The following is a 26,134-nucleotide window of genomic DNA, read 5'->3' on the forward strand; positions in this document are numbered from 1 at the left end:
GCAATGAGTGAGAAAATTACTACTTTCTGGGATAGTTGGTGGGAAAAGGAATAAATTTTTATTCTCTCTCCTTCACTCTCCTTCATTGGAAGTCCTGTCTAGTCTAACTTTAAAATATCTCTTGTATTTCTCACAATGCTTTATAATCACTAATTCTGGCTTAGGGCAAGCCCCTATATTGTACACCTGTACTTTTTTTTTTAAAAATAACATTGAGATATGATTCTGCTACAATTCATCCATTTAAAGTATGAAATTCGGTGGGTTTTAGTATGCTCACAGATATGTGCAACCATCCCTACAGTCAGTTTTAGGGCATTTTGATCACCTCAGAAGGCAATCCTGCGTCCTTTGACTTTTACACCACAAACTCCTGGCCCTAAGCATCCACTGATCTACTTTCTATAGATTTGCCTTGTCTGTACATTGCATTAAAATGGAATCATATAATATGCGATCTTTTGTGGCTGGCTTCTTTCACTTAGCATAATGTTTTCAGACTTCATCTACGTTGTTTCATGCATCACCACTTCATTCCTTTTTATGGCCAAGTGATATTCCATTGTGTGGGTATACTGCCTTCTCTTTTTCCATTCATCAGTTCATAGACATTTGGGTTGTTCATGCATGGACATATATTTTTATTTCTCTTGAGCATGTACCTAGAAGTGGAATGCTGAATCATGTGGTAACTTTACATCTGCACACCTGAGCTTTTGCAGTAATCCTCTAGCTTGTCTCTCTGCCTCTATTTCCACCCCCTGTGTTATATGAGGTACATTACTCTTTCCAAAACATTACTTTGACCATGTGTGTCTTCTCTTTAAGATCTGTAATACCTTACCATAGAAAAACTTACCATCAAATCTTAATTCTTTTTTTGAACTCAACTCCATCAGTGACCTAACTAATCATTCATATCTAACTCTATTTTTTGCTTCTTATAGAATCCAGGTGTGTATCTTCTGTACTATTTGGGCATGGTCCTCATTATCATCTAAACACACAATGATTATTTCAGTCTGTATATTTTGTGTTTGATCTTCTCCCTTTAGAGTGTGTCATTCCTTCAACTTTCTACCTAACCAACCCCTGCCTAGCCTCTAAGCCCCAGGTGAGGCTTTATTTCTACTAGCCACGTTGACCAGTCCAGATGCAGTAATCTCTCTAGTTCTCATTGGCTGTAACATACCCTCTATTGTCCTTTGTTGTTCTCTAGTTTATATGTGTTGAGTATTCTCAGCTGGACTGTAAGCTTTTTGAGGGCAGAGACAAAAATGTACCTTTCCTTTCCACGACCTTTATAACCCCTGGACGTTGGGGAATAGAAGATCATTTTGGAGATAGGATAGAGAGTGGATTTGATGGGGAGACTAGAGGTGCAAACAGCAGTTGGAGGCATGAGGGATGAGGGTGGTGTCCATGGAAATAGACAGGAAGGATTTGCCAGCAGGGAAAGGGGGGAAATGACTGAAAATGACTCCATGGTTTCCAGCTCAGGAGACCTGAAGAATAAAGGTGGTGCCATTAATCACAGTGAATAATTTGTGAGAAACAAAGTGATGACCCTAAGTTGGGATGTGTTAGGTTTAAAGAAGAGGGATGGTAAAAGAGAGATGTCCTTGTGCTATTTTAAGGAGACGGAGGGCAGAGAAAGACCCACCAGGAGTTGTCAGAATAGAAATCAGAGCCTCGTCCTCTGCTTCCCCTTTCCTCTCGTCTTCGCTCTTACCTTTTGTTTCCCCCATTTGGGGGGCTATTTCCTTCACTCCTACTTCTTCACCTCTTCTTTTCCCTCTGGCTGTTATTTACCTTATCACTCTCTTTTCTACCTTTATCTTCCTCCATTTGTGCTTAATTTCTATTTCTGTTTCATAAATCCACCTCCTCCCTAAAACTTCTCCCTCTTTTCCCTCTCTATTCTCTCTCTATAGATGTATGTATCTTGGTCTCTCTTGTTTCTCTTTCCACTGCCTTCTCCCTATACCAGAACATTTCCTCATAATTGCCTACATTTTCTTTTTTCTCCTCTCTGGTTACTCCTGCGTACCTCCTCCCAGAACATACACATACACACACCCTTCCATGTCTAATTATACCTTGTTCTCATCCCTGCAGGAGATACAGCAGCGGCATGGTCTGGCCAACTCCATCTCTTCCTACCTAATTAAGCCTGTCCAGAGGATCACTAAGTACCAGCTGCTCCTGAAGGTAGCCCCTCCTCACGCTCTGTACCACCCTCCACTGCACTGCTGCCAGGGCGAGGGAGGCCCAGCTTTGCTCTTAAGGGTGGGAAAGCTTCACTGAAGACCTTTCTTCTACCTGGAGCAGAACTTTAGAGATGAGCCCACACTGGCACTGCTATCCTATCCATGGAATTCCAGATGCTTGTTTTGGGGCAGAAAGAGGAGAAATGGGAGCAGCAATAAGTTGTGACTATTTTCACATTTACCCACCACTAAACAACTTTTAGCAATTGCCACCATAGGCTCTGGCTGGCTTTTTGAGGATTTCTTGTCCCTCCCTCTTGGAGTAGTTTCCTCCTGGTGTCCTCTCCTTTTGATGGAATCAAAGCTCAGGGTCTTAACGGCAGTGCCAGTTTGCGTGGGTGGTAGAGGCCAAGGTGGCAGCTGCCATTGCCATAATCTCTGTGTTTGTCAAGACTATGAGGTTTTGGAAGGGAAATAGTTCAAGGGTGTACATTAAAATACCATGGTACTCTCGTATCTGCAGGATCCCATATGTTAGGGGTTCTTCTTCCAACCAAAAGATTTGGCTTTTTTTTTCAAAATTTTAAAGAAGTTTTTTTCAAATCTTCTTTTAACATTAAATAACCAAATTATGTAAAACATTAAGTAATTTGGGTTGATCCTTCTTATATAAGAATATACCAACACTCTGAAAATATGACATTTCCCCAGAAAGCCTGGGAAATGGATATAGGCAGTTAGATAACTGCCATCTAGGTTAATTCCTAAAGTGTAAGGGTAGAGTTTTCACTCATTTGGAATATTTTGCTGGTTGCTCCTCCAATGTAAAGGATAACAGGATAGTGGGGGACATGTTATAAGTACATAGTGTAGCTTCAGAGAAAACCTGATGAAATTCAGCTCACATTTAGAGATGCCTACAGAATCTTGCATATTCTAGCTTCGCTGAACCAGAAAACCAGTCAAATTTCAAATCTAGGGTTCTATTCATGCTGGAGTGAGCCCCGATTCCTGGCCCATGGGGTTCCCTGACATAGCACCGGTGGTCTGTGATGAGAGGTGTAGGGGCAGCTGTGAGGTGGGGGTGCCCTGGTCATCTCTTCTGTCCTTGGTCAGGGCAGGGCCACACACCACCATTTCCCTTCAGCCTCCTTCCTGCGAACCTTCTTCTTCCTCATCTCCAAGAGACTGCTGGCTGCCTCTTCCAGGATTCAAGTCATCCTACCCTGCAGAAAAGCTTAGAGAATTATAGCTGGGCATCACACCCTTGGCCTTTATTGAGGACAGGTGTGAGAAATGACAATGTGTAGACATCTCAGCTGTTTGAGAAGACTACTTTTGCTTCTATATACAGATATAGAAATTCTCATAAGATCCTAAGGTAGAGGGAGTGGGAAGACCTGTCTCCTAAAAAATTGGCATGTTTTCTACCTATAAACCACAGATGCTAGGCCCTTCTTTGACTTTGAATATCAGGAAGTTAGCATGGAATTTTGTGGTTACTTACAGTAGATTCTCCTTAGCCCAGATTTCAGTATATAATCATCTTCTCCTTCTCTTTGCATTTAATGCTTGACCCTTCTGAATTATTTCTTATGCTAACAGACTTTCTAAAATTGATTTTTGTGATTTTTAATTTACGTATCCCAAAGCCTTTGAAGGAATTGATGGGATTGTCAATTTAAAAAAACCAATACAGACTAAGCCATCCACACTGCCAGTGTCTTAATTAAGATTCAGTTCTAAGAGAAATATAGCTTTTCACCTCTCCCTTTTAATCTCATAAGGCTGAAGCTCCCTGAGGTTAATTATGTGACCTGGACAAGGATGGGGAGTGGAGAATGTATTTTGCTTTAGGCAGATGGAGAGGTGGACTCTGGGCCTGTGTTCTGGAGTTGGGTGATTTTTAGGAAGAGGTGCCTGTGCAGGTAACTGAGAGGTGGAAAAATGAAGTAGTGAGAATTTAATTGTGGGGAAGCTATGAAATTATTTTTTTTAAAAGGAGAAGATAATTTTGGCCTCTTTTAAATGTGCTGGTGGCAGAGTGCCTGCTTAGAAAAATAGTCTGATGAGCTTTTACTATAAATAATATGGAATTTATTTTCTTAAAGTCACTTTTATTTCAAATAAATTGATATTTAACTATCAGTATCCTCTGGGGTTTAGCACTATAGGTGTTGCATGAAAGTAGAAACTTTGTCAATTAGAATGCTCAATATTCTTCATGTAAATCAACTACAGCTTTACAAAAGGACTCTAAATTAAATGTGGAGTCTTCTCCTTATCACAAACTATAACAAGGATCCAAGGAGAATTTATTGACTCTTCTGGTAGATTGGTAGACTTGCTAAATTGCTTTGGGGGATTAAACTAATTCATGTGTTCTGTTGCAAACTGAAGCATATTTCTTGTTTTCTTTCTTGTGTTCTGCCTCAGGAGTTCCTTTGATGATGTATGAGAACAAGGTTGGGAGGGTTAAAATTAGGAAAGGGAAGGAAAATCCGAGAACTTCAGGCTGGCAGAAGTAAATACTGAACAATGATGACATTACACTGACCGGAAGCCAGGACAGAACTGAGAACTGATCACTTCACCTCCCAAACACGTGGTTCACCTCTTTTTGGACACTCAGAGCTCCCTTATTCATATGGGAATGTATCCAAGATAACACCAAGGATTAAATTTTTATATCAGACTCTCACTAATTAGATATCTTATCAAGTATAAAGCTTTACTAAGAACTTTGAGGCTACAAATAATCCCAAGGCAGAGGTGAAATAGAGAAAGGTCCAGGACCACCAAAGCAAATCTAAGTTCTTTCTTGCAGCATCAGGATGTACTGTGGCCTGGATTAGTATACAAGGTCTCTAAATGCTGTATGTCTCATTGTGCCACCCTGAAAAGAGCCATTTTGGCCATGAAATGTACTCACTCTTTTCTTAGATAGTTGCACAGCTTATGTGACACTTTCCAGAGAGCCGCAGATTCCAGATTTGTTTACTGCAAGAATCCTAGACAGACCAGATATATCCTTTTAAAAGCATTTCATAGATAAGTCTCTCCTGCTAGCAAGTACCATTAGTATATTTGTGAGGAGGACTGTCATTGACATGTTTATAAAATTTGATCTGGTGAATTTCTTGTACTTCTTTCTTTCTTGAAAATGTACCCCCACTCAACTGCCCATCCCCGGCCCACTCAGGGAGAGTATGGATCACAGATCTGTTGCTTAACTGTTTCCTTCCCAGTTTCAAAGTGAGCAAGATCCAGTAGCCCTGATAGGAAAAGTGAAAAGCCAGCATTCTTCTGGTTTGGGCAAAAAATCATTCCAAATGGTCTTGTGATTCTCAAGAAAGTTGGAAGTGATCTTTTCTCCATCAGCCAGATATTATATATCTTTTATGAGGATGGCGATGACTGAGTCTCCAATGAGGAAGTAAAAGAGAAAGTGTCTGCTCCCCACCTCCCCAGGAAGTAAAAGAAAGAGGGTCTACTCCTGGAGGTCTCAGTGTGGTACAGGACATGGGGGAGACAGGGCTGGAGTGGTGGGGGGAGTGCTGGACATGGGTTCGGGAGACCTGGTTCTAGCCCCTGCATGGCCTCACGGAGTCACAGAACCTGGGGGAAATCACTTCATCCCTCTTAATCAGTTTCCTCCTCTGACAAGAAATGGTCTGGAATCCCACCTACTGGCCCCAGGTTGGAAACTCCTGGTGCATATGATCTAAAAGTCTTTTATGACTCCAAAATGTCATAAACCTGTAACGTCTCTAACCTCAGGTTGCTCCCAGTAGGGTGGATGTCAGCAGGAGGCATGCAGGGGTTTGAGTGCTGTGTGTTCTGTAGCACACCCTTGATCTTCTCTCTCTGCCTCTCTTTGTGCTCTTCATTGATATGCCACAGTGCTACAACTCTGTTTGTGTGCTTTGCTGGGGTATTCGCTTCTCCAAGAGGGCAGTCCAGTGACAGAAAGTACCCCAGTTGCTGACTCACAGTTCCAGTCATTTGGGAGTTGGGTTGGATTGAGTTTGTTTGGACTAGATTGTGCTGAGGAAGCTTGGTCTAGGAGAAAATGTGGTTGAATTCTTTGGAGATAACCCCTGACCCCACCCCACTTTCCTTATAGCTTAGGGGGAACCATTACAAAGGGTGAAGCTGGTCTATAATTTCCTTGATGGGTTAGGTGGTGGGAGGGTTGGGAAGCTGGGGGAAATGATCCTAATTGTGTCTGGACTTTTCTCCCCAGGAACTTTTAACTTGCTGTGAAGAAGGGAAAGGGGAGCTCAAGGATGGCCTGGAGGTGATGCTCAGTGTCCCAAAGAAAGCCAATGACGCCATGCATGTCAGCATGCTGGAAGGTAGCTGTCCTCCCAGCCCTGGGGAAGCCTCCTCTGTTCCTACGACCAGGGAGCTTGTGTCATGGTAGGGAAGTGGCATGAAGTCAGGCAAGGGGCAGGACTGGGAGAGAGGAGAAATGGCAAGTAGGTACGCAGGCCCTTAGCATGTGAGTCTCCGCAGGGACCAACTTGGCTAGCACCCTGCCTCCAGGTGGGACCAGGCCTAAGCCATTGAAGGTGTATGGGCACCTTGTTGCCTATGATGTAGTCCAGGACAGGCCTTCATCCTTCCTTTCAGTGTGCTAAAGCCCCCAACCCACAGCAGTCTCGTTAATCTGCATAGCATTTGCATTGCCTCTGTCATCAAAATAAGTGGAAATCCTGGTTACACACACACACACACACACACACACACACACACACGACACCATCTTCAGCCTTATGCCCTTTTTTTGTTATTATTTTGCTAAAATATACAAAACATGCATAACATAAATTTACCATTTTAACATTTTTAGTGCATTCAATGGCATTAAGTACATTCACATTCTTGTGCAACCAGCCTTTTGTCCTTCCTAACAGGTTAGTGAAGTCCAGCCAGGTAACTCTGAAAGGACTTCAGTTAGCTAGAGCTATATTCTTGGGACCAGAAACTTGTAAAGCTCCAATAAAATGGTCTTAATGCTGCAAAACAGTCAGTAGAGCAGCCATACTGGGGTGGAATTTGTTAGGTGAGTTAAGACTTAACGTTCTAGTCTGGGCTGGCATAGAGGTGCTAAAGGAAATAAGCGTACTCTTTTGCAAACATTTGATCACGTGTGCTGTGTCTTCTCTTCTGGGCTCCCTCCCAACCACCATTACCACCACCAGCATCTAAGAGACTTGGTCTAGTCTCAGTACTTCCTGGACTCTCCTTAGCACAAGAGGCCCTAATTCTTAGGGCGAAGTATCCCTGGTTATCTTCCCTCGACTGAGCAGGAACCATCTGAATGTGTTCTTGTTGTCACAATTTCTCCACCCCTGTCTTCTCTGTTTGCATCTTCCCCTTTCCCCCCACCCCCGGGGTGTCCTCCTCCCAAGTACCCTGCTCCTCCAGCCTGTCCCCAACCCGTATTCTGGATCCAGCTACTCCACTGTGCTCTGTGGGCCAGCAGCAGCAGCACCTGGGAGCTTCTCAAAAGCGCCAATTCGCCGTCTCCACCCCACACCTCCTGAATCAGAATCTCCTGGGAGGTGGGGGTGGGCAGTGATCTGTGGTTTCACAAGCTCTCCAGGTGATTCTTATGCACGCTAAAGTTTGAGACCCTCTCTGAAAGACTTAAAGTGGTATAAATATAAACTACAGAAGGTTTGTGTGGAGCAATCAAGGGAAGAATCCTGGGAATAGAATACAAGAAATAAGGCACCAACAAATGAAGTGAAGCCAAGGACAGTCGATCAGGCAGTGCTTGTCCTCAGCCCCACTTCGAGGTCTGAGTGGGGAGCAGAAGGGGCTGTGTAGGAAGGAGCCACGGGACTCGTGCTTGCAGGAGGCCCCAGACTGGCCATGGGGTGGGGTGGGGGTTATATATGTAACCAAATATTGGTTACATATATAAAAGACATGTTGCAGGAGTTCTATAGAGAGTTTGGGAGTCTTTGGAGTCAGCAGAGAGAGAAATACCCTGGGGGAACTGAGGGCTAACAATTAGAGCAGCCTTTCTCCAAGAGGGGAGTGGACCCTGAACGTGGCAGTAGAGAAACTCCACAGGATGGAAATGGGTATTTTTCAGGGTTCGACGAGAACTTGGACGTGCAGGGGGAATTGATTCTCCAGGATGCCTTTCAAGTGTGGGATCCCAAGTCACTGATCCGGAAGGGGCGGGAGCGGCACTTGTTCCTCTTTGAGATCTCCTTGGTGTTTAGCAAGGAGATCAAAGACTCTTCAGGACACACAAAATATGTTTACAAGAACAAGCTACTGGTAGGTGGGGCAGGTGGGGTAAGGCAAGACTGCCTGCTTTCATAGAACCCTCGGGCAGGAAGGGATGTCGACACACTCATCTCATCTCTTCCCCTGCCTCCACACCACAACCATCCTGGACAAATGACAATGTCTCCCACTGGGCAAGCTCCCACTCTCACCTCCCACTTCTGCATTTTAGAGTTCACAGTTCTTCTTTCTGTTTGCTTTTAGCACCTCCCTCTTCACCTTCCCTCCCTGGTACCTGCTAATCAGGCACGTGCCTGTAGGTCCTTCCATCCTGGGTAGATGAACAAAATATCCAGTCTGTTTAAGTTTGATTGACAGAAGCCCCTCCCTCGGTCCTCTCCTCTTTGTCGCCTTTCCCTTCCCACCCCAGCCCTAAGTTTCCCCACTGCCCTCCCCTTCCCCGCCTCTCACAGGCATTTCCTGTCTACAGACCTCAGAGCTGGGTGTGACCGAGCACGTGGAGGGCGACCCCTGCAAATTCGCCTTGTGGTCTGGGCGCACCCCATCCTCAGACAATAAAACAGTGCTGAAAGTAAGTACTGCTCTCTGCCGGGCACAAGACCAGGGCTGGGGGTAGCAGAAGGGGGACAGAGAGATGTGGGCATGTGACACCTAAAAGCTAGAGCCCGAGACCCCACTGAGCCACTGGGCCTCTCTTGGGAACGGCAGCATCAGATGGGTGTTGGGAAGCAAGTTGCACCATGAAGGGACACCTGGAATCTCAAAGACAGATGGTCTCCAAGTCCATGCACTTGTGTGAGCACAGAGGTAAGAGAGCAGGGAGTGGCCTGCTGGGCCCCCTCCCCAAGGCCCACTTGGACTGTGTTCTGTCCATATGTCCCCTTCAAGGGGCAAGAACTACATGACCCTTTGACAAAAGGCACCCTGATTTGCTCCATTCACTCAACAACATGTTTTCCTAAACACCTTCTATGTAAAAGATGTTCTACCCAATGTTGTGGGGATACCTATGTATACGATATGGACCTTGTTCTCTGGTAACCTACATTCTAGAAGCTCCAGTAAATTACATCAGCATGGAGACCATGCTGATCAACAGAAGTGTTGAGCAAGACAGCGTGAGGAGTCACTTCAGCTCTCCAGGGTGCAGGCTGGGAACTGAGTCGGTGCTGGTGGTAATGTTAGCCTGGCTGAGCAGTGACCATGCAGTCATGGAGCTCCCACCAGTCATTTGCTTGTCAGGGACGTGCCCATCACCAAGGAAAAGATGGCTCAACCCCGACAAAAGCTTCACACTTATTCACTTTAACTGCCACCATAGCTGCCACCTGTTGTGAGGCAAAATTACCAGAAAAACTACCACGAAGACAAATGGGATATTCAGGAAGTGACAGTAATGCCTTCAACTAACAGATTTAGCATGCTAAAAACCCAGACTGACTTGCAGTCAGTATAAGCCTGTGTGGCCGGGCATGTGTTGGACACCCTGACATACATCCACACGGGTTGGTAAACAGATGCTGCCTTCAAATGCCCCCTGGCTGCCCTCCCAGAGCCCCCTAGACCTCCCCAGGCTCGAGCAGCTCAAGTGTGAATCCCTGGCCCTGTGAGGGCCTCCAGATACTGCTCTAGTGCCCAGGCAGATTGGTCAGTGCTGTATGGGTCACTAAATACTTTGACAGTTACTTTTGTCCATATCTACATTGAGTTTTGAGGTCAGAGGTCAGAGCCCTGTTCTAGGAGTTGGAGAAAGCTGTCCATGGGATCACAAGTATGACATGAGAAATAAACTCCCCAAACATTTGGAATCCTTGAAAATAACAGATGAAACCTATAAGAGGAGGGTTGAACGGTTTTGGCAGGGTGACGGGAATTGGGGTTTCTCAATCTTTCTCCCTGTGGCACTCCAGGCCTCCAACATCGAGACCAAGCAGGAGTGGATCAAGAACATTCGAGAAGTGATTCAGGAAAGGATCATTCACCTGAAAGGAGCTTTAAAGGAGCCAATTCAGCTCCCCAAAACACCAGCCAAACAGAGGAACAATAGTAAGAGGTAACCAGCGTCTCTCCCTCCTGCTCTTCCTGCCTCACGTGCTTCCGGGAGCAGGAGTGGGTGAACCTGTGTCTTTGAAGGGGTGGTGTGCCCTGCAGGCGGCACTCCCTGGGGGGCCCATGAGTTACCTCCCCTTTAAGCATCTCACCAGTTACATTCAGCAGAGCTTCATTGATAAACACTCTTATTTGATAAACACTCTGCTAGGGGCCACAGGAAGATAGAAGAAGTGTAAGATGAGTCGATTCCCCTCGAGACCCATCTAACAGTCATGTCTCACACATGGAATAGTTAGACAAGAAGAGCCAGTACCGGCCATAGGGATAATAAATGCTAGTAATGTAAGAATTCAGAGAAAGGGGACTTTAGACAAGCCCTGGAGTGGAGCATCTGGGGGAGCTTTGGAAGGTGATGAGCCGTGATGGTGAGCCCTCGGGACTGGCGCCACAGCACAGGGCTGTGCACACTGTGATGTGGGGGGGGGTCCGGTGTGTTGTCATTGCAGCTCTTACTGCAACCGCCCCCCACCCCGTCTTTGCCTTCACTCCCCCGAGATGAGCAATGTTATCAGGCAGAAGAGGACTGACTTCTTGTACCTCTCTGGACGCTTCTGAATCCCAGTTTCCTCTAAATCAGTGGCTGACTTCTTAAGTATTTTTTCTCAAGTCTCCATGTGACACTTACAGGGACTCTTTTGGAGGACACTTTGAAAGAAAACATACGAAAACTTCACATAAATTTTGGAAAAAAAATATAGCAAAAACAAAGTTCTGGGGGTGACAGTCATTGGTGGTAATGGGTTCTTCCCCCCTCCCCTATTCGTAAATGGAGTAAGTCCAGAGGACTTAGCTGTCCCTCAGGCACCAACCAGGACAAGCAGGTGGGGAGCCGAGTTAGTCCTGAATGAGGCGGTAGCCAAAAGAAGGGTGTGGCTTAGGTAGAGACACCTCCGTGGCAGGTAGAAACCCCAAGACTCGCATGGCTGGGATAAGGTCACCTCCTCAGGGCCAGAAGGCAATCACAGCTGCTCTGGGAGAGGGTCATTTTGATTTCAGGTGCCCATGCCCAGAATCTGGAAAGGGGTAGGCTTGGTTTAGCACTAGAGACAGACCCTGCTCCAAGGGCCCCTCCTTTAAGAAAGAAAATGGAAAGGAAACAATTATCAGGGAAAGATGGTCCAGGGCCTTGGTGAGGGAGGGTACTCAGGTGGGGTTGGCTAGGTTACTCTACAAAATAGCCCCTTTCCCTAGAGTAGGAGAGTTTGAGCATTTCTAGAACATGGGAAGGGCATATCTTGGAAACACCCTGACCTTTTCTTTTGTCCTGTGATGGGAGGGTGAGAAACCTTGGCAGACTCCACAGAGAATAGCCAGGCAATCTGTAATCCCATTAGCCTTTCTCCAGGGATGTGGGGACAGGTTTACAGAGGAGCGGATTGGCTTGGGGAATACCACCCACAGCCCCAGGTGGCTCCCCACAGCCCCCAGAACTGGCTTCATCTGGAGTGGACCACAAGGGCCACAGTGGGCCAGAATAGCAGGAAGCAGGAAGTACAGCCAATTCTCCACTATCTACAAATGGTGAGGAGCACTGGCCCAGATCATCCAAAACAACAGATGATCTAAAAGTCCTTTATTTTTGGTTTTGAAATTCATCACATAAGTTCTTTTTACAGCAGATTTTCCTTCCTACAAATGTGTGGCTTCTGTTATTAAAATAAGTTGGCATTTCCCAAGCTCACAAGTGGTGGTGAGACAGCAGTTGACTTAGAAGTGTTCTGGGTGGCAGAAAATACTTCTTATGACGAGTAGACACGACATGTGACATATGCACACGCATGGGTGCCTGCATGCACACGCACATCCACACGCACACACACGCACCAGATTGTAATTATTTAGACTCTGTGAGGTGGATTTATTATTTATGGCACTTTGTCCATGTGGTAAAATTCTCAGGCTTTGAGCTCCCCTGTGCCCTAATGCCGTTACTTCTGCCCACACAGCATCAGGAATATAACTTTCATAAAAGCGTCCAGGGGAAGAGCTGTCATTTCCTGTGCTAATTTGTCCAACCCTGGCCCTCATCTCCCCCAGTTCTCCCTGACACAGACCATGCAGCCTTCATCAGTTCACAGACATCCAGTCCCTCTTGGCCCTGGCTATGGGCTCAGTGCAGTATGGGGGCACAGTTCTAAAGTGGGAGAGTCGAAATAAGGTGTGTAGGACAGCTGCGTGGTCCAGGGGCCCAGGAAGGGGTCTAAATGCCAGGAGTGTGCTCAGGAGACTCTCTTAGCAGACACTCAGGAGCACAGCTGGCCCAAATGCTGCTGTGGAATCTGTGACTCTTCTCCAGTCTTTGAGAAATGCCTTGGCCTTCTGTGTTGATAAGAAATCATCACAAATATGCATGAGATCATCAAGACCCACTAAAACGAAGGCAACAGATTCCTCCTCCATACCCGTGGCTGGAGGGTCCAACATCAGGGACTTCCCAAAGATAATCTCCCCTGGAGAAAATATTCTACCCACCCTCATTTTAAGAAACACAACTTAAAAAAATATCAGTTCTGTCTTCTGGATAGGCCAGCTATAAACCAGCCCTCATCCTAGTTACAGCATGTACAGAAACTTGAATACCCTGAACTCTGGGATTATCGGAATGACCCAGTCAGCTGGATAGAATCCTAGATTCTAAGTAGGATACACATCTTCCTACTGCCTGTTATAAACCCATTCTCAGTTGGGGCCAGGGAGACATTGCCCCCTCTGCAGCATGGGCCAGAGGAAGAAGGGGTCATTTTACATTTGGCTATTAACATAGTGATTATGTGTTTACTAAGTGCAAGAAGTGACATCATTGAAAATCACAGAGGGCTGCTCCCTTTAGCAGGACGATTTGAGACAAATCCCTATGAGAGAGTGCCGAGGCCCTGTGTGCCAGCCCAGCTGGAAATCCTTGTGTGCTCTAAACCCACAGTGGTTCCCCCCACCCCCACCCCTGTTTTTTTTCTCTTCTTCCTGCAGGGATGGAGTGGAGGACATTGACAGCCAGGGGGATGGCAGCAGCCAGCCAGACACCATCTCCATTGCCTCTAGGACCTCCCAGAACACAGTGGACAGTGACAAGGTAGGACAGAGTCCCAAGCTTCCTTCCCCCAAGACTTCTTGTTGGCTTCACCACCCCCGGAGAGGTTCCCCCAGAGGAATGTCTCCCACGATGGAGCTTCACTTCAGGAGCTAGTGGTCTCTTTGTGCCAGCCGGAGGGGAAAGAACAGGGCTGGAGGAGGCAGTTCATAGCACTGAGGTCTTGTCTGAAGGGTAAGGTGAGTAGTGAGAGAGCCTAGGTTTCTTCTTTCTGAGATGCCCCACCCAGGCTGCTTGGGCTGCTCTGCCTTCTGGGAGGATGGATCTCAGGGAGGCTGAGGTTGGGATAGTTTCCTGAGACCTTAGTGGCTGTGATTGGCTTAAATTTATAATGATTGGAATGGGGTTCATCTCAAAGTTAGACCAAGAACAATGGTTTGGGAAATGGCCACAGAGATGCTGCTTAGTCGGGGCCTCTTGTCCACAGGGACTCTAGTGGAAGTGGTGCTTTCCTCTGGCCAGATTACTGGGGCTGAGTTCTGAGGGACAGCAGGACCAGGAAGTGGCATGTGGAGGATGTAGTAGCCTTGTGAGAAAGCCTAGTCACTTGCTCTCTTACATCTTGGAGCAAGTGACGAAAGTTAGGAGCTCTGACGGGGAGCAAAAGAAAAGACTGCAGCGAAGACTCTGTGGACTCGCCCAAGCTCGGTGAGGAAGGCAGCCGTCGGAATTTGCAGCAGGGGAGGAAAGGGTCCATGTCTGAGCCTACTGTCATCTGTTCACCCCAGAGTCCAAAGAGTTTGAGATGACCTTTTGGTGCACATTAGTGACTGTATTAATGAAGTTATGGATTTCCAAAGACTGTTTGACCCTAGTTTATCCAGACCTAGTATTTTGGCCTGCTCTTTCAGCCTCGAGCAACAGGCTATATCATTGCTTCCTTTTAGTTTTCAAGTTATGAGGATGTTTAAAAGATGATCTACATTCATTAGGATTTTTCCTAATTTTTTTATTATTTGAGAAGAAAGCCACTGACACCTTAGTGTGGAAACTGTGCCCCAAACCTGCTAAACTCATGATGCCAAATCACCCTAATCATGCTTTAGGCTAGTGTTCAAGGACATTCAGGGTAATCCTGACAACTGCCTTCCAGTTTTTAAGCCATTTTTGACTGACTATCAGAGTAGATGGAAAATTAGTTTTCTTCCACTTATAAAAACATACAAAGAAAATTATTTCTGTACTTTCCTGTCTCCTCTGATACGTTGTCTAGAAATACAGCCTAGAATACCCTGTGAAAAAGTGTTCCTTTTTAAACAGTCAGTGGGTGGTAAGTGCAGTGTTTCCCATGTTCAGACACAGACTGTTAGTGTCATGGTCTGAGGAGTCCATCCCTTCCAGCTGTTAATCCATCTTCCCGGAAGCCCTGACTCTGGCACAGACCGCGCTGCTAGAGCCATTCCTCTTAGGAAGACCTTGGCTCCAGCTATTCCTTGTCTTTCTGCCAAGGTACATGAGGCTAGATTAGAAGGCCTCCGACAGTAGCCATTTCATTATTAATGAGGGACCCTGGTACATATATTTTATTCTACCAGTAAGGAAACTGAGGCTCAGAGAGACTGAGTGCCTCACCCAAGATAATTCTAGTAGTTAGTAGAAAAGCAAGAACTAGGACTCAGATCTCCTGACTTACTGTCATGTTTTCCTCCCTCTAAAAGTCAAAGCATTGAACTTTCAATGCTAAGATTAACTCAGCTGGCCAGTCTTTCTGCATATTCCACAAAAATAGCACCCACATATGCACGTAAAAGTGCCCACCATGTGCCGAGCTCTGTGCTAGATACTGTAGAGAGATGTGGACTATTTGTTGAGTGTGAATCCCTATTTGTGTGGTTCTTTGTTTCATGTCTGTCTCTATAGCCAGGTCATGGAGCCCTGAGGAGGGCAAGGGGCCGTGTCTGTCTGTTTCACTACTGTGCTCTGACGTGCAGCGGAGGTAGATGCTCAGGAGATACTTGTGGAGTGAATGAACAGAGGGATGTAGTGACTGGTCCAGGGAACTCCAGGACTAGCAGGCAGCTAACACCAGTGGTCCAAAAGCAACCAGACATATAAACATCGTGTTTTCAAATATGCTAAAGGAGCTTAGATGTGTCCTTACCTCCAAGCACAAAGCTTTATTAAGCTGGAGAACCTGGCCTGTGGAGAACATTAGTACTCAACTACCTTCTCTGGCCTTAGGGAACATGGTCAGAAGATCGGGAGATGATGAGAGATTCTATGGTCTGTACACAAAACCAGAAAATTTACTTAGAAATAGTCACACTGTCAAGATAAAATGGAGGGTGGGTCTGTGACTGCACTGTAATTTAAATGTTCTTACTCTTCTAACACACAGCAGTGTTAACAGGGCAGCCATGTGTCCTCTGCAGCCTGCACTTTCCCTCATCAGTGGAATCATTCATGGTGTCTTTGGATTTGTAGATGTTATCAGCAGTGTTAGATTCCCCCTGCCTGTACTAGAAGGCTAGGGGACCCTAGTCTCCAAGTGGTCCGGTGAAGAGACCCTGGAAAAGAGAGAGATAACAGAGTGGACTGACTCAGGTAAACTGACCCATATTTGGCAGAAGGGCCAACAAGGGCAGCTGTGGGGAGGTGGGGCAGAGACCTCTCACGGAAGTCAGGGTCCTCTGACAATGGATTTCTGGGGAAGTGCCCCAGGCTGCCTCTGTAACCCAGCAGAATGATGGTAACGGTGTCTCTGTAGGGCTGAGTAGATGAGGAAAGAGTAACCATTAAAGGGCTGTAAGAGATGGGCTTGAGAAGCTGTGGGGCCCCAGAGTACCTCTCCAATCACTTCCTGCGTGTTTTGTATGCTGGGGTGTGGTGGAAGCAGTTGGGCACACCTGGGTTCCAATCCCAGCTCTCACACTTACTCTCTGTGCCACACTGCATAGGTTACTGCACCTTCGTGCCCTGTCCATAAAACAAAGGTAATATACCTATCTCACTGAGTCACTGGGAAAATTAAGTAAAATATATTTACCTGGTAACTGTTAGACATTCAGTCAAGGTTCATTCCCACCCTTACTAGAGGGGAAGCAAAAGTTTAGATACTGTCAATAAGGGTGCACAATTATCTAGCAGACTGTGAGGATCTTTAAAAATTCTTGAGTAAGCCAGGTGTGGTAGTGTGAGCCCATAGTCCCAGCTACTCAGGAAGCTGAGGCAAGAGGATCGCTTGAGACCAGGAGTTTGAGGTTGCAATGCACCATGATCGTGCCTGTGAATAGCCACTGCACTCCAGCCTGGACAATATAGCAAAACCCCATTTCTAAAAAAAGTAAAAAGTCCTGAGTGTACACTACCCTCCCTGAGATGGTACAGCATGTTTAGTATGCATGTTCAGTGTTGGCTGATAAAATCCCCTTGCCTTTTGTCATAGACTGCCTTTATTTGGTTTCTTTCTTTTTATTTCCCTCAATACTATATTCATACAGACTGCCCTTATTTGGCAGGTGACTTACTAACCTGAGTGTAGGACTACTTTATATCTATTAGATTTTTCTCTTATTTAGTTCCATCTCAATGTTTGAGCATGTATTGAATATAAATTATCTTGTCCAGTATACTAGCTGTATCTCCCAGCATTACTGGATAAACATACCTTCTGTGGCTTCATTCAAGTTCTTGCTAAAAAGACAAGATTTAGGACAGAAGACCAATGCCCAACTCCCCCTCCTCATTTCTCACCCAGGATTTGGCACTTGCCTGCCTCCTTGTCTGACTCTCTAAGGAAGGAAACTCAACCACTTTTCTCAAAAGCAGAGGAACTGGACTGTTTGCTTAAGCTATAAATCCTCCCTTGATGAGAAAACAGTCTAATATTCTTAATTCTGCATTAAATACTGGCAGCCAGTATGAATACCTCAGTAAATGGCATTAGTAACTTTTCCAGGATTGCTTTTGTTCAACCCTCAAATGGGTCTGCATAATTAGACTCTACTTTACACCTGTCCAGTGTATTATCTCTCTGAAGGTAAACTAGTGTGCTTACTTTTCCATAGTGGGCTGAGCCCCTCCCTATTCTGTCCAGGAATCAGTTCATGGTACTCGGTAAAGGATGTTCCGCTGTAAATAGTCCTTGGCCTACATGTATATTACTAAGAGATGGGGCTTTGCAACCGTACTTCAAAGAAATCAAGAATTCTAGGGTGTAATGAGGTGGCAGCAAAGAAGCTACTGTTTAACATGATGGATATCTGCTCAATAATTTCCAACAAATGGTACAAAAGTGGCCATCTGAACCATCATGGTCCTGGAACATGTCTGTACCATTTCAATAAATGCATATTTAATTGAACATTACAAGACCATCTTAGTAGGGATGCTCTTCATCCAAAAATCACTATGAATTCCTAGACATGTCCAGTTGGCTGGGGACAGGGAAATTGAAGTGAAATTGAGTTGCAGGTGTTCTTCTCTGCAAAAATTATAAGGGAAAGAGCACTGCTAGACCATCCCAGGGCTGACGTATGATTTGAAGAGAAACTTCAGTAACAAGCCAATGTTATCTGAGATACGAAGTGGGCTGATAACGGTGATGTGCTCAAGGTGAAATGCCTGGAGAAGTCTGGAGGTTTCAGGATCAACTCAATCATTTTTACACTCTGAATTGTCAAATCAATGTAGTAGGTCATGACCGAAATTTTGTTTTACTGCTTGGGAAGGAAGGCTCAGGTCAAAGATGGTAAGGACTCAATTAATGGGAAAATCAAAGGATTCCTGCAGTGTCACTGCTGCTTTGATAAGGGGCCATAGCGTCGTGCCCATAACAAGGGGCAGGGCAGCCTGGCTGCAGCAGCATCTGGGAATAGACCCTCTGCGGAGCCTCGCCTGGCTCGTCAGAACCTGGCAGTCCCAGCAGCTGCACACTGAGAGCACGTGGCACGCCACAAGATGGTATCAGAGGGGACCCAGTCCCTGCACTGGTGAGGGCCTGCCCCCTGTGTCGGCATGTTCCCACCTTCTTCCCTCAGGCGCTGTGTTGAGGCTGGGAGTACAGCACTGAATGAAAAGAGGCCCTGTCCTCCTCCAGCTTACACTCTGGTAGGTAGGAAAGGCAGACAACCAGACAACTATCCCTAATCTGCTGATAGCATCAGAGATAAAAGCCTTCTTGGTTTTTCTTCTAAGAAAAAAGTGGGCTAATGCTGCAACTGAAAGGACTTGAATTAGATGTAAGAAATTATTTTCCCTGTAGGGATTATGTTGATGGAGGAGAGATGACTGAGGGAAAAATAAAATATCTTTACTTAAATGGGTCCATAAATAGAAAAAAGTAGCCCTAGAGAGTAGGCCTGGAGTTAGGGCAGCTTGAGGGAGAGCATCCTAGGTCCTACTGCCTAGAAGCAGAGTCTTCAACTGAGCGCAGGATTTATTGAAGGTGCTCTCTCAATGGGGGAAACAAGGGAGGGAGGCCGAGGCTGGGGAGAAAGGGTGAAAGCAAACATGCACTTGGTTTTTGCTGGAGTCCAGCTCAGTCTGATGCCTCCCAGGGCTCTGGAGCGGGAATTGTATGGAGTTTGCCCTGCCTGTGGCAAGGCCGCTGGCCTTTTGTGTCAGCTGTGAGCTGTGAGCAGCCAACAGGCACAAGAGCTGGGGTGCGGGTTCACTGGCAGGAGAGGGGATCTGGGTGGGCTGCCAGAAGTGCCTGCTGCAGGGAAGAAATGTGATGTAGAAGGGGATGGGCTTTGAGGTCAAGTATGGATTTAATCCCTGCTGTGTGCTGGCTGCATGACCTGAGTGGTCATTTAATCATGTTGTGCTTCCATCCCCTCATCTGTACAGTGTAGGCAGTGATTGCTGCTTCCCAGGAGTTTGAAAGACTAGCTGAGATCCTGTAAGAAAGAGTGGAGCACCGGAGACTGCAGTGGGTCGCTGTCTGCGTGACCGCAGAGCACTCCTGTGCAGGAAAATAGGCAGCAGCTTGCTCCCTAGAGTTTTAAGGGGCCACAGACCATTGTGTTTTGCCACTGAAGAGAAAACCAAACATCTGGAAATGTTGGTACTTGGCAATGTCAGAACTGATAAAAAAAAAAATCTTAATTCACACTACGTAATATTTTTTCACTTGACAAATTCTTAAAAATCACCAAGATGGTCCACCCAAGATTGGGTCTCCAGCATGTCATTATGACAGCATGCTGCATTTAGCTGTGGTCCCTGGGTGTTGCACCATTCACTGGAGATTCAGCCCATGAAATGTACTATGTTAAAGGCAGGGGTATGCACCCATACCTGATGAGTGCGATGTACACTGTCTAGGGAATGGACACGCTTGAAGCTCAGACTCGGGGGGATGGGGGAGCATGGGCAATATATATAACCTGAACTTTTGCACCCCTATAATGAGCTGAAATAAATAAATAAATAAATAAAAAGAAAAAACATAATAATAAAAAAATAATACAGGCAGGGGAAAAAATGTGATGGGTCTCTAGGAGAAATTCCTCAGCACTTCTATTACTCTGCTCTTTGTCTCAGTGGGACTTAAGGGCCCAAGAAATATTTCTTGATAAGGAGAGATTATTCTGCCTCCTATTTAGTGGCAAAACACTTCCCAAACCTTAAATAAATAATGCAGAAGAGTATATAATTACACTTCCTGTTACCAGGGCTTTGAGTGGATATATCTGAAATCTAAACTTGGAGGACTTTATAAGCCATGTAATCTTGAGTCTCATTACACCCTATGCCTGACAGTACACAGGATCAGGTTGCTGTATAAATCCCAGATAGAAGCATTCAAGGACTTACCAAGAGTCCTTGACCTATTAAGATGGTCACACCAAAGTAGGAAAAATGTCATGTCCACTTTAAGATTTTTAAGCCCAAATTGTGGGGGTTTTTTAAGCTTTCTTAAAAATTCAAGTCCAGGACTAGGTTTGAAAGTAACTTTTTTCCTAGTATAGTTCTTCTGTTACTTTTATTTGTGGTGAGCAGGTGGCACGAGGAGGAGGAGATAGCAGCAGTGGGCAACAAAACCCAGAGGATTCTGAGGTCCTTGGGATGCCTGCAGCCTTCCTCTCTCTGGCTGCTGTAGAACCTCCCAGAAGCACAACCCTATCCTCTCCTCAGTGATACTTGATACAGCATAAATGTGCTGGCTTTTCAGAATAAATTGATAAGGTGTGACGAGTTAAAGTCACAGGTTTTCCTCTAATTGAAAAGTTCCTCAAATAAATGACTGGCTTCCAGCTGTTGCATGCGACCAAAGGGTATGAAATATACTTTGCTGAAAAATACAACCTAGGTTCACGGGAAAAATCTTTTCTATCAGCATTATTTTACTTAATATTTTGATTTATATTCCATAAATTAAAAACTTCCCTCAAGAAAGCCATCATTAAAATTGCCAATCGCCTCAAAAAGCAAGTAAGTTTCATGAACTACAGCAGCCAGTGAGTAGTTTGCTGAACACAGGCAGCTCGCAGGAACCTCAGAAGTGCTCTCGTGGTGCTCAGAGCACTTGGGCCCACGCAAAACTTCTTTGTTTGTGGTTTGCGCAAATATTTGTTACAGAAATAGGGAAACTAGAAGAGGTGATTTGCCAGTGGTTTAGATCTATGTGTGATAGCTGCAAGGCTGGCCAGAGGCCAGATTTGATTCAGTGTGAGTTTGGAGTTTGGAGTCAGAATCTTAGAGAAGAGAGGAACCTTCAAGATCTTTTAGCCCTCTTCCTTCATCCTTTTTAAAAGAAACAAAGTGACTTGCTCAGAGTCACAAATCCCCACTTGCTGGCAGAACTAAGACTGAAACGCAAATCAGTCTCCTGCTTGTTAAATTGGATTAAAAACTCCTTTTGCAGTCATTGTGATATTTCATCTTGTTGACCGTTGCAGCAGAAAGCAAACACTATTGTTGCCCCCTCTCTCACTGCCCTGTACCGTCCCCCACTCTGCCCCAGCAAATCCACAGCAACCCAAAGTAAATTACAAAGTGACTCTATAGCCCAGTCTGGGTCTCTGGGGCTGGCATGTAGCAAGTATTAATGCCTATCACAGACTCCTTGATACCAAGTGCTTGTGACACACGTCATGGCCTTGATGGGAGTGTTACTCTTCCCCAGACAGAGCCTTCTAGCCTCTCAAGCAAACTCCACTGGGCTCTGAGAGCTTGGCGGTGAGCGCTGGGATGTGGCAAGGCTGACCCTGGCTTTGGAGCTGCCTGGAAGGAGTGGGTTTCCAGAACCAGTCTGGCCCTGCCACAGCCCACCTCAGATTGAAATTTTATCTTACTGTTAAAATTTGGATAGAAGGAGAAAGCAAATCTGAGAGCAAGCCAGGATGTTAAAGTGGATTAGCTGGCGACAGTCCAAGGCAAACAAGACCCAAGTGAGTATGTCTCCAGCCTGACACATTCTGCTGGGGAGAAGGGGTATAAGAAGGGAGATGGCACAGATGGAGGAAGGGGAGGGTGAGCAAGGCTCAGAGGCTGCAGGTGGAAAGAGACGTGGCAGCTTTCAGGGCAGGGGTTTCATTGGAGTATTCTGCACAGACCTCTTGGCATATCACTTACCCTTTTTCCCTTTTGTATCAGTTAAAGAGAAAGTTATTTTCATACAGAACAAAATGACTGAATCCACTTTGTCAAAGCTAATGGTAGGGAGAACAGGCTGTGGGAAATATTGTTCTTCAAAAGGTGAGTGGCTGGGTGACTAGAGGTGATATTAGGAGTATGGTACCTGAAGGTAAGCTCTGCTGGTAGGTATGAAAATTAACTCTTTTAGAAACTTCAAGCAAAATTGTGCTAGACAGGAACATCTAGAGCTGAAGCAGCCTGAAGTCGATGGGACAGGCTGGGGTGGCTTTGAAGTTGTGACTGTGCTTTAGCTGGAGCTGCCTTCACCCAAATGTGCTACGATGTAAAACAGGACGTGTGTTATCTGTGGCCATAATACAGAATTCTTGGATAAAAGCTTGCTGGGCAGACCAATGGGTAAATATTACCCTGTTTTGTGATCTTGAGCTTGGATTGAAAATTCTTGCTTGGGTTTCACCTAGCTGGCAGGTTGGTCTCACTTCTTCATTTCTGATGATGCTGCCAATTCATCTGCCATGACCAATGTGGTAGACGGATGATGGAATGGGTGGATTTGGGTGTGTGACATTGGAGTGAGGTGAGGTGATCCCTATTGCCGGAATGGTGGCTTGGCAAGAGAAACAAGTTTGAACATCCTCTGCAGTGACTTCCTACAAGGAGCAATAGTATATATACAATTTTTGGCTCAGGGCCTCTTCCAGGAGCAGTCAGCAGCAGGTGCCAGCTGAGGGAGCAGCCTGCCTCTGCCTTGAGAGCTCTTCTTTTTGAGAGAAAACTGCTAGAAGTTGCAGACCTGTATGTCACATGCATGGCAGATGTCCACTCCTGTTTTCAACCAGACCCTTGTCCTACGGCTAATCAGTCTTTTCATTCTTCTGCTGCCATGGTCCATTCAGATATGGCCCTGACTGTGTTAAGCAATCATTTCCTTGTATCAGGATGACAGTTTTCAGTTTCTCCCATTTGTAGGGGCTTAAGTCTTACAAGTGCAGAATGTTCGGGTACCGTCCTGTTATTTTTTAAGGCTCTGAAGTTACTAATTGCAGAGAGATGTGTACATTAACTCGAATTTCAGGAGAGCTGTTCCTCCAATCTGCCTGGCCCCCGCTGACACTGGCTGTGGATTGCTCTGTGAATGCCGCTACATACATTGCTCTCTGCCCTGTGGTAACTGCAAGGGCTTCTATACCTCTCTGAACTTTATGATATACTGGGGGGAAAAAACAGGCTCTGTCTTTTACCAAAACAGGCTCTGTCTTTTACCGTGTCTGTATCCTGTCTCCTGCTAGCTAGTGTCCTTTCACCTGCAAGAATGGAGTTTTAGGAGTTTCACTTACTGCTTGCTGTTGCTCACTTACACATGGAAAACAGATTGGCTTAGTGAGCAATAGAGGATATTAAATAAAACTCATTGTCATTTCTTTTGCTCAGGATTTTGATATGTTGTATCTTTGTATTTCATTAATTCATCAACCATTTACTGAGCTCCTGCTATGTGCCAGGCACTATTCTAGACACAGGATATGGCAGTGAACAAAACAGACAAAGCACCTTAGTTGCCTGCTTAGACCTTTCTCGCCATGCTGATGTCAGCCTAAATATGCTCAATTTTGAGACATTTGGAATCACTGTACAAGAAAAGAAAAAAGGAAAATTGTTCTAAAAACAAAATAAACAAAAAAGAACTTGAAGGGATATGGAGTGGGGAGTAGTCTGCTAAAAGTCTAACTCATTTTTCCTCCTCACCCACTTCATCTCACTACTCCCAAAGTAAGACAGTCATTCTTTTTATGCCTCTTTCCACACAGGCTATTAAAGGGTAACTTTTATTGCAATTATGAAAAATTTCTTTAGAAATCCAAAAAAAGAAAGGTTTTAGAGTATGGCCTCCAACATTTAAATTTAAGACAGTAATGTTCACAGGGGAATACTAAGTCCAAACCACTAAATTTGTTATGTTATTTAGAGAGCAAACTACTAGGAACTACCCCTAACACTTGATGACCAAGTAGGAAAATCTGTTAATGGAGAATTTTTCTCTCCTTATAATACTTATATAATTTCTCTAAAATTAATTAGAAGCAGAATAGAAAAGTGTTTAAAATATATTAGTGCGCTGAATTCATACTTTTTTTCAACAAAATTTCTTTGCATGTTTGCTGGTGCCCAGGTACCATGGAATTCAGAAGATGTAAACACAATCTCTGTCCTTGCCCATAGTCTTCTGAGTTCACACCCCAAGCGATAATATGTGATAGTTACAAAATTACAAAGATGAATGTGTCAGATGAGGTGCATACTTACCACACAATGTGCTACATTTTACAGTAGAAGGATACCCACTTTGAAAGATAAATGTAGCCTAGAAACCAAGAAGACTTACACCAGAATTAAAATTTGGGCTTGGCCTTGAAGTTCATCTTCTTTTCTAATTTTTTCTCCTTTGTATCAGTTTTGGCCCCAAAAGAGTTACTCTAATCGTGGACTTTGTATAAAAGAGTGGTGCTACTGATACATTTATATTAAAAGGAGTATTTTGTTATGATGTAGAATTAGACTTTTTTTAAAAATGGGCTGTTAGCTCTGTTCATGGGAACTATTCAGAAGTTCCCTTAGAATCTTTACCAAAACCTTCTTGTACCTCCTCATGATCATCTAATTAAACCCATTTTCCTTAAACATATGCATTCAAAATTTTTAAATGAACTTTTGAAACAATAATACACACAATACAAAACTTAGGTGTTCTTCTAGAGGCATTATTTAAAAATATAAAAGCTCTCACACATATTCTTTTTTAAAAAATGCTTAAACAAGTAGTAGCATACCATAAGTATTATTTTACACTTCTTTCCATGTAACAAATCTGGGTAATCATTTCATAATAGGGCATACAGCTACTTCATTTTTTTTTTTTTTTTTTTGATGGCTACATGGCCCATTACTTACGGTACCATAATTGATTTAACTCATCCTTTATTGATGGGTATGTGAGATAGTTCCAATCTTTTGCCATCACTAAAGGCTGTCATTAACATCCTTTTACAGATACAGTTTCTCACACTTGTGAGTATATTAACAGGATAAATTCCTAGAAGTAAAATGACTGCATCAAAAGGAGCATACATTTTGAAATTTTGACAGACATGTCAAATAAATCTCTGTAGATATTATGCCAATCTATGCCCCCCAGCTGTGTATGTGAGTTCCAGTTTCCTCACAGCCTTTGTAATCTACTGTATTATCAATATTTTTTATCTTTTCCAAAATGATAATCAAATACTTTTAAAAAATCCTTATTCATTATTTCTCTTGTATGTTGTATATGACTGCCAATATTGCAACCACATTATTTTCTATTACTTAAAAAAAAAAAAATTTAAGGCCTTCTTAAAAGAAATAGCAACAGCAAAACTCACAAGATTCTTTCTGCAGCTATTTATTCCCCTAAACACTTTGTAGTGTGTTGAAGGGAATGTTAATTTGTATTTTTGTGCTTCTTTTATACAATTGCATTTGTAGCTTTTGCCAGTGTGTTTCATTATTTTTTTAAAAATCTCATTTTTGTACATGATGCTGAATATAGTAGAGGAAATTATAAAAAAAAAAAAAAGAAAGAAAGTAATAGTATTTAATCTATATTATTACCTAAGCAAAAGTTATGGGCCAGTCTGATTGTTATTTATAATCTTATTTCTATGGATAAAGTGTATTCCTAAATATAAAACATCTGATTTACATTAAACTTTAAATTTTTCAAAATGTAAAATATATATGCTAAAATGCACAAACAGAACTAAACAATTTAATAGATAATTATAAAGTGAATATACACATAACAACCATACAGGTCATGAAATACAACACTGCCAGCTTTCCAGAATCCCCCTCTGTGTCCTTCCCTAGTCAC

The 26,134-nt window shown here is 44.3% G+C and overlaps 1 protein-coding gene across 9 annotated transcripts in view; it reads left to right on the top strand.

Moving 5' to 3' along the window:
* KALRN (kalirin RhoGEF kinase) overlaps positions 1–26,134 on the top strand; it is a 639,384-nt gene that overhangs the window by 423,691 nt on the left and 189,559 nt on the right. For all 9 annotated transcript variants that reach the window (XM_069475127.1, XM_069475129.1, XM_069475125.1 and 6 more), the window contains 6 exons: positions 2,119–2,211; positions 6,457–6,568; positions 8,320–8,510; positions 8,950–9,051; positions 10,391–10,533; positions 13,560–13,662. In XM_069475127.1, coding sequence (XP_069331228.1) covers positions 2,119–2,211; positions 6,457–6,568; positions 8,320–8,510; positions 8,950–9,051; positions 10,391–10,533; positions 13,560–13,662 — 744 coding nt within the window. The remainder of the gene's footprint in view (positions 1–2,118; positions 2,212–6,456; positions 6,569–8,319; positions 8,511–8,949; positions 9,052–10,390; positions 10,534–13,559; positions 13,663–26,134) is intronic.

Source organism: Eulemur rufifrons, chromosome 7 (assembly GCF_041146395.1).
Source record: "Eulemur rufifrons isolate Redbay chromosome 7, OSU_ERuf_1, whole genome shotgun sequence".
Classification (NCBI taxonomy): domain Eukaryota; kingdom Metazoa; phylum Chordata; class Mammalia; order Primates; family Lemuridae; genus Eulemur; species Eulemur rufifrons.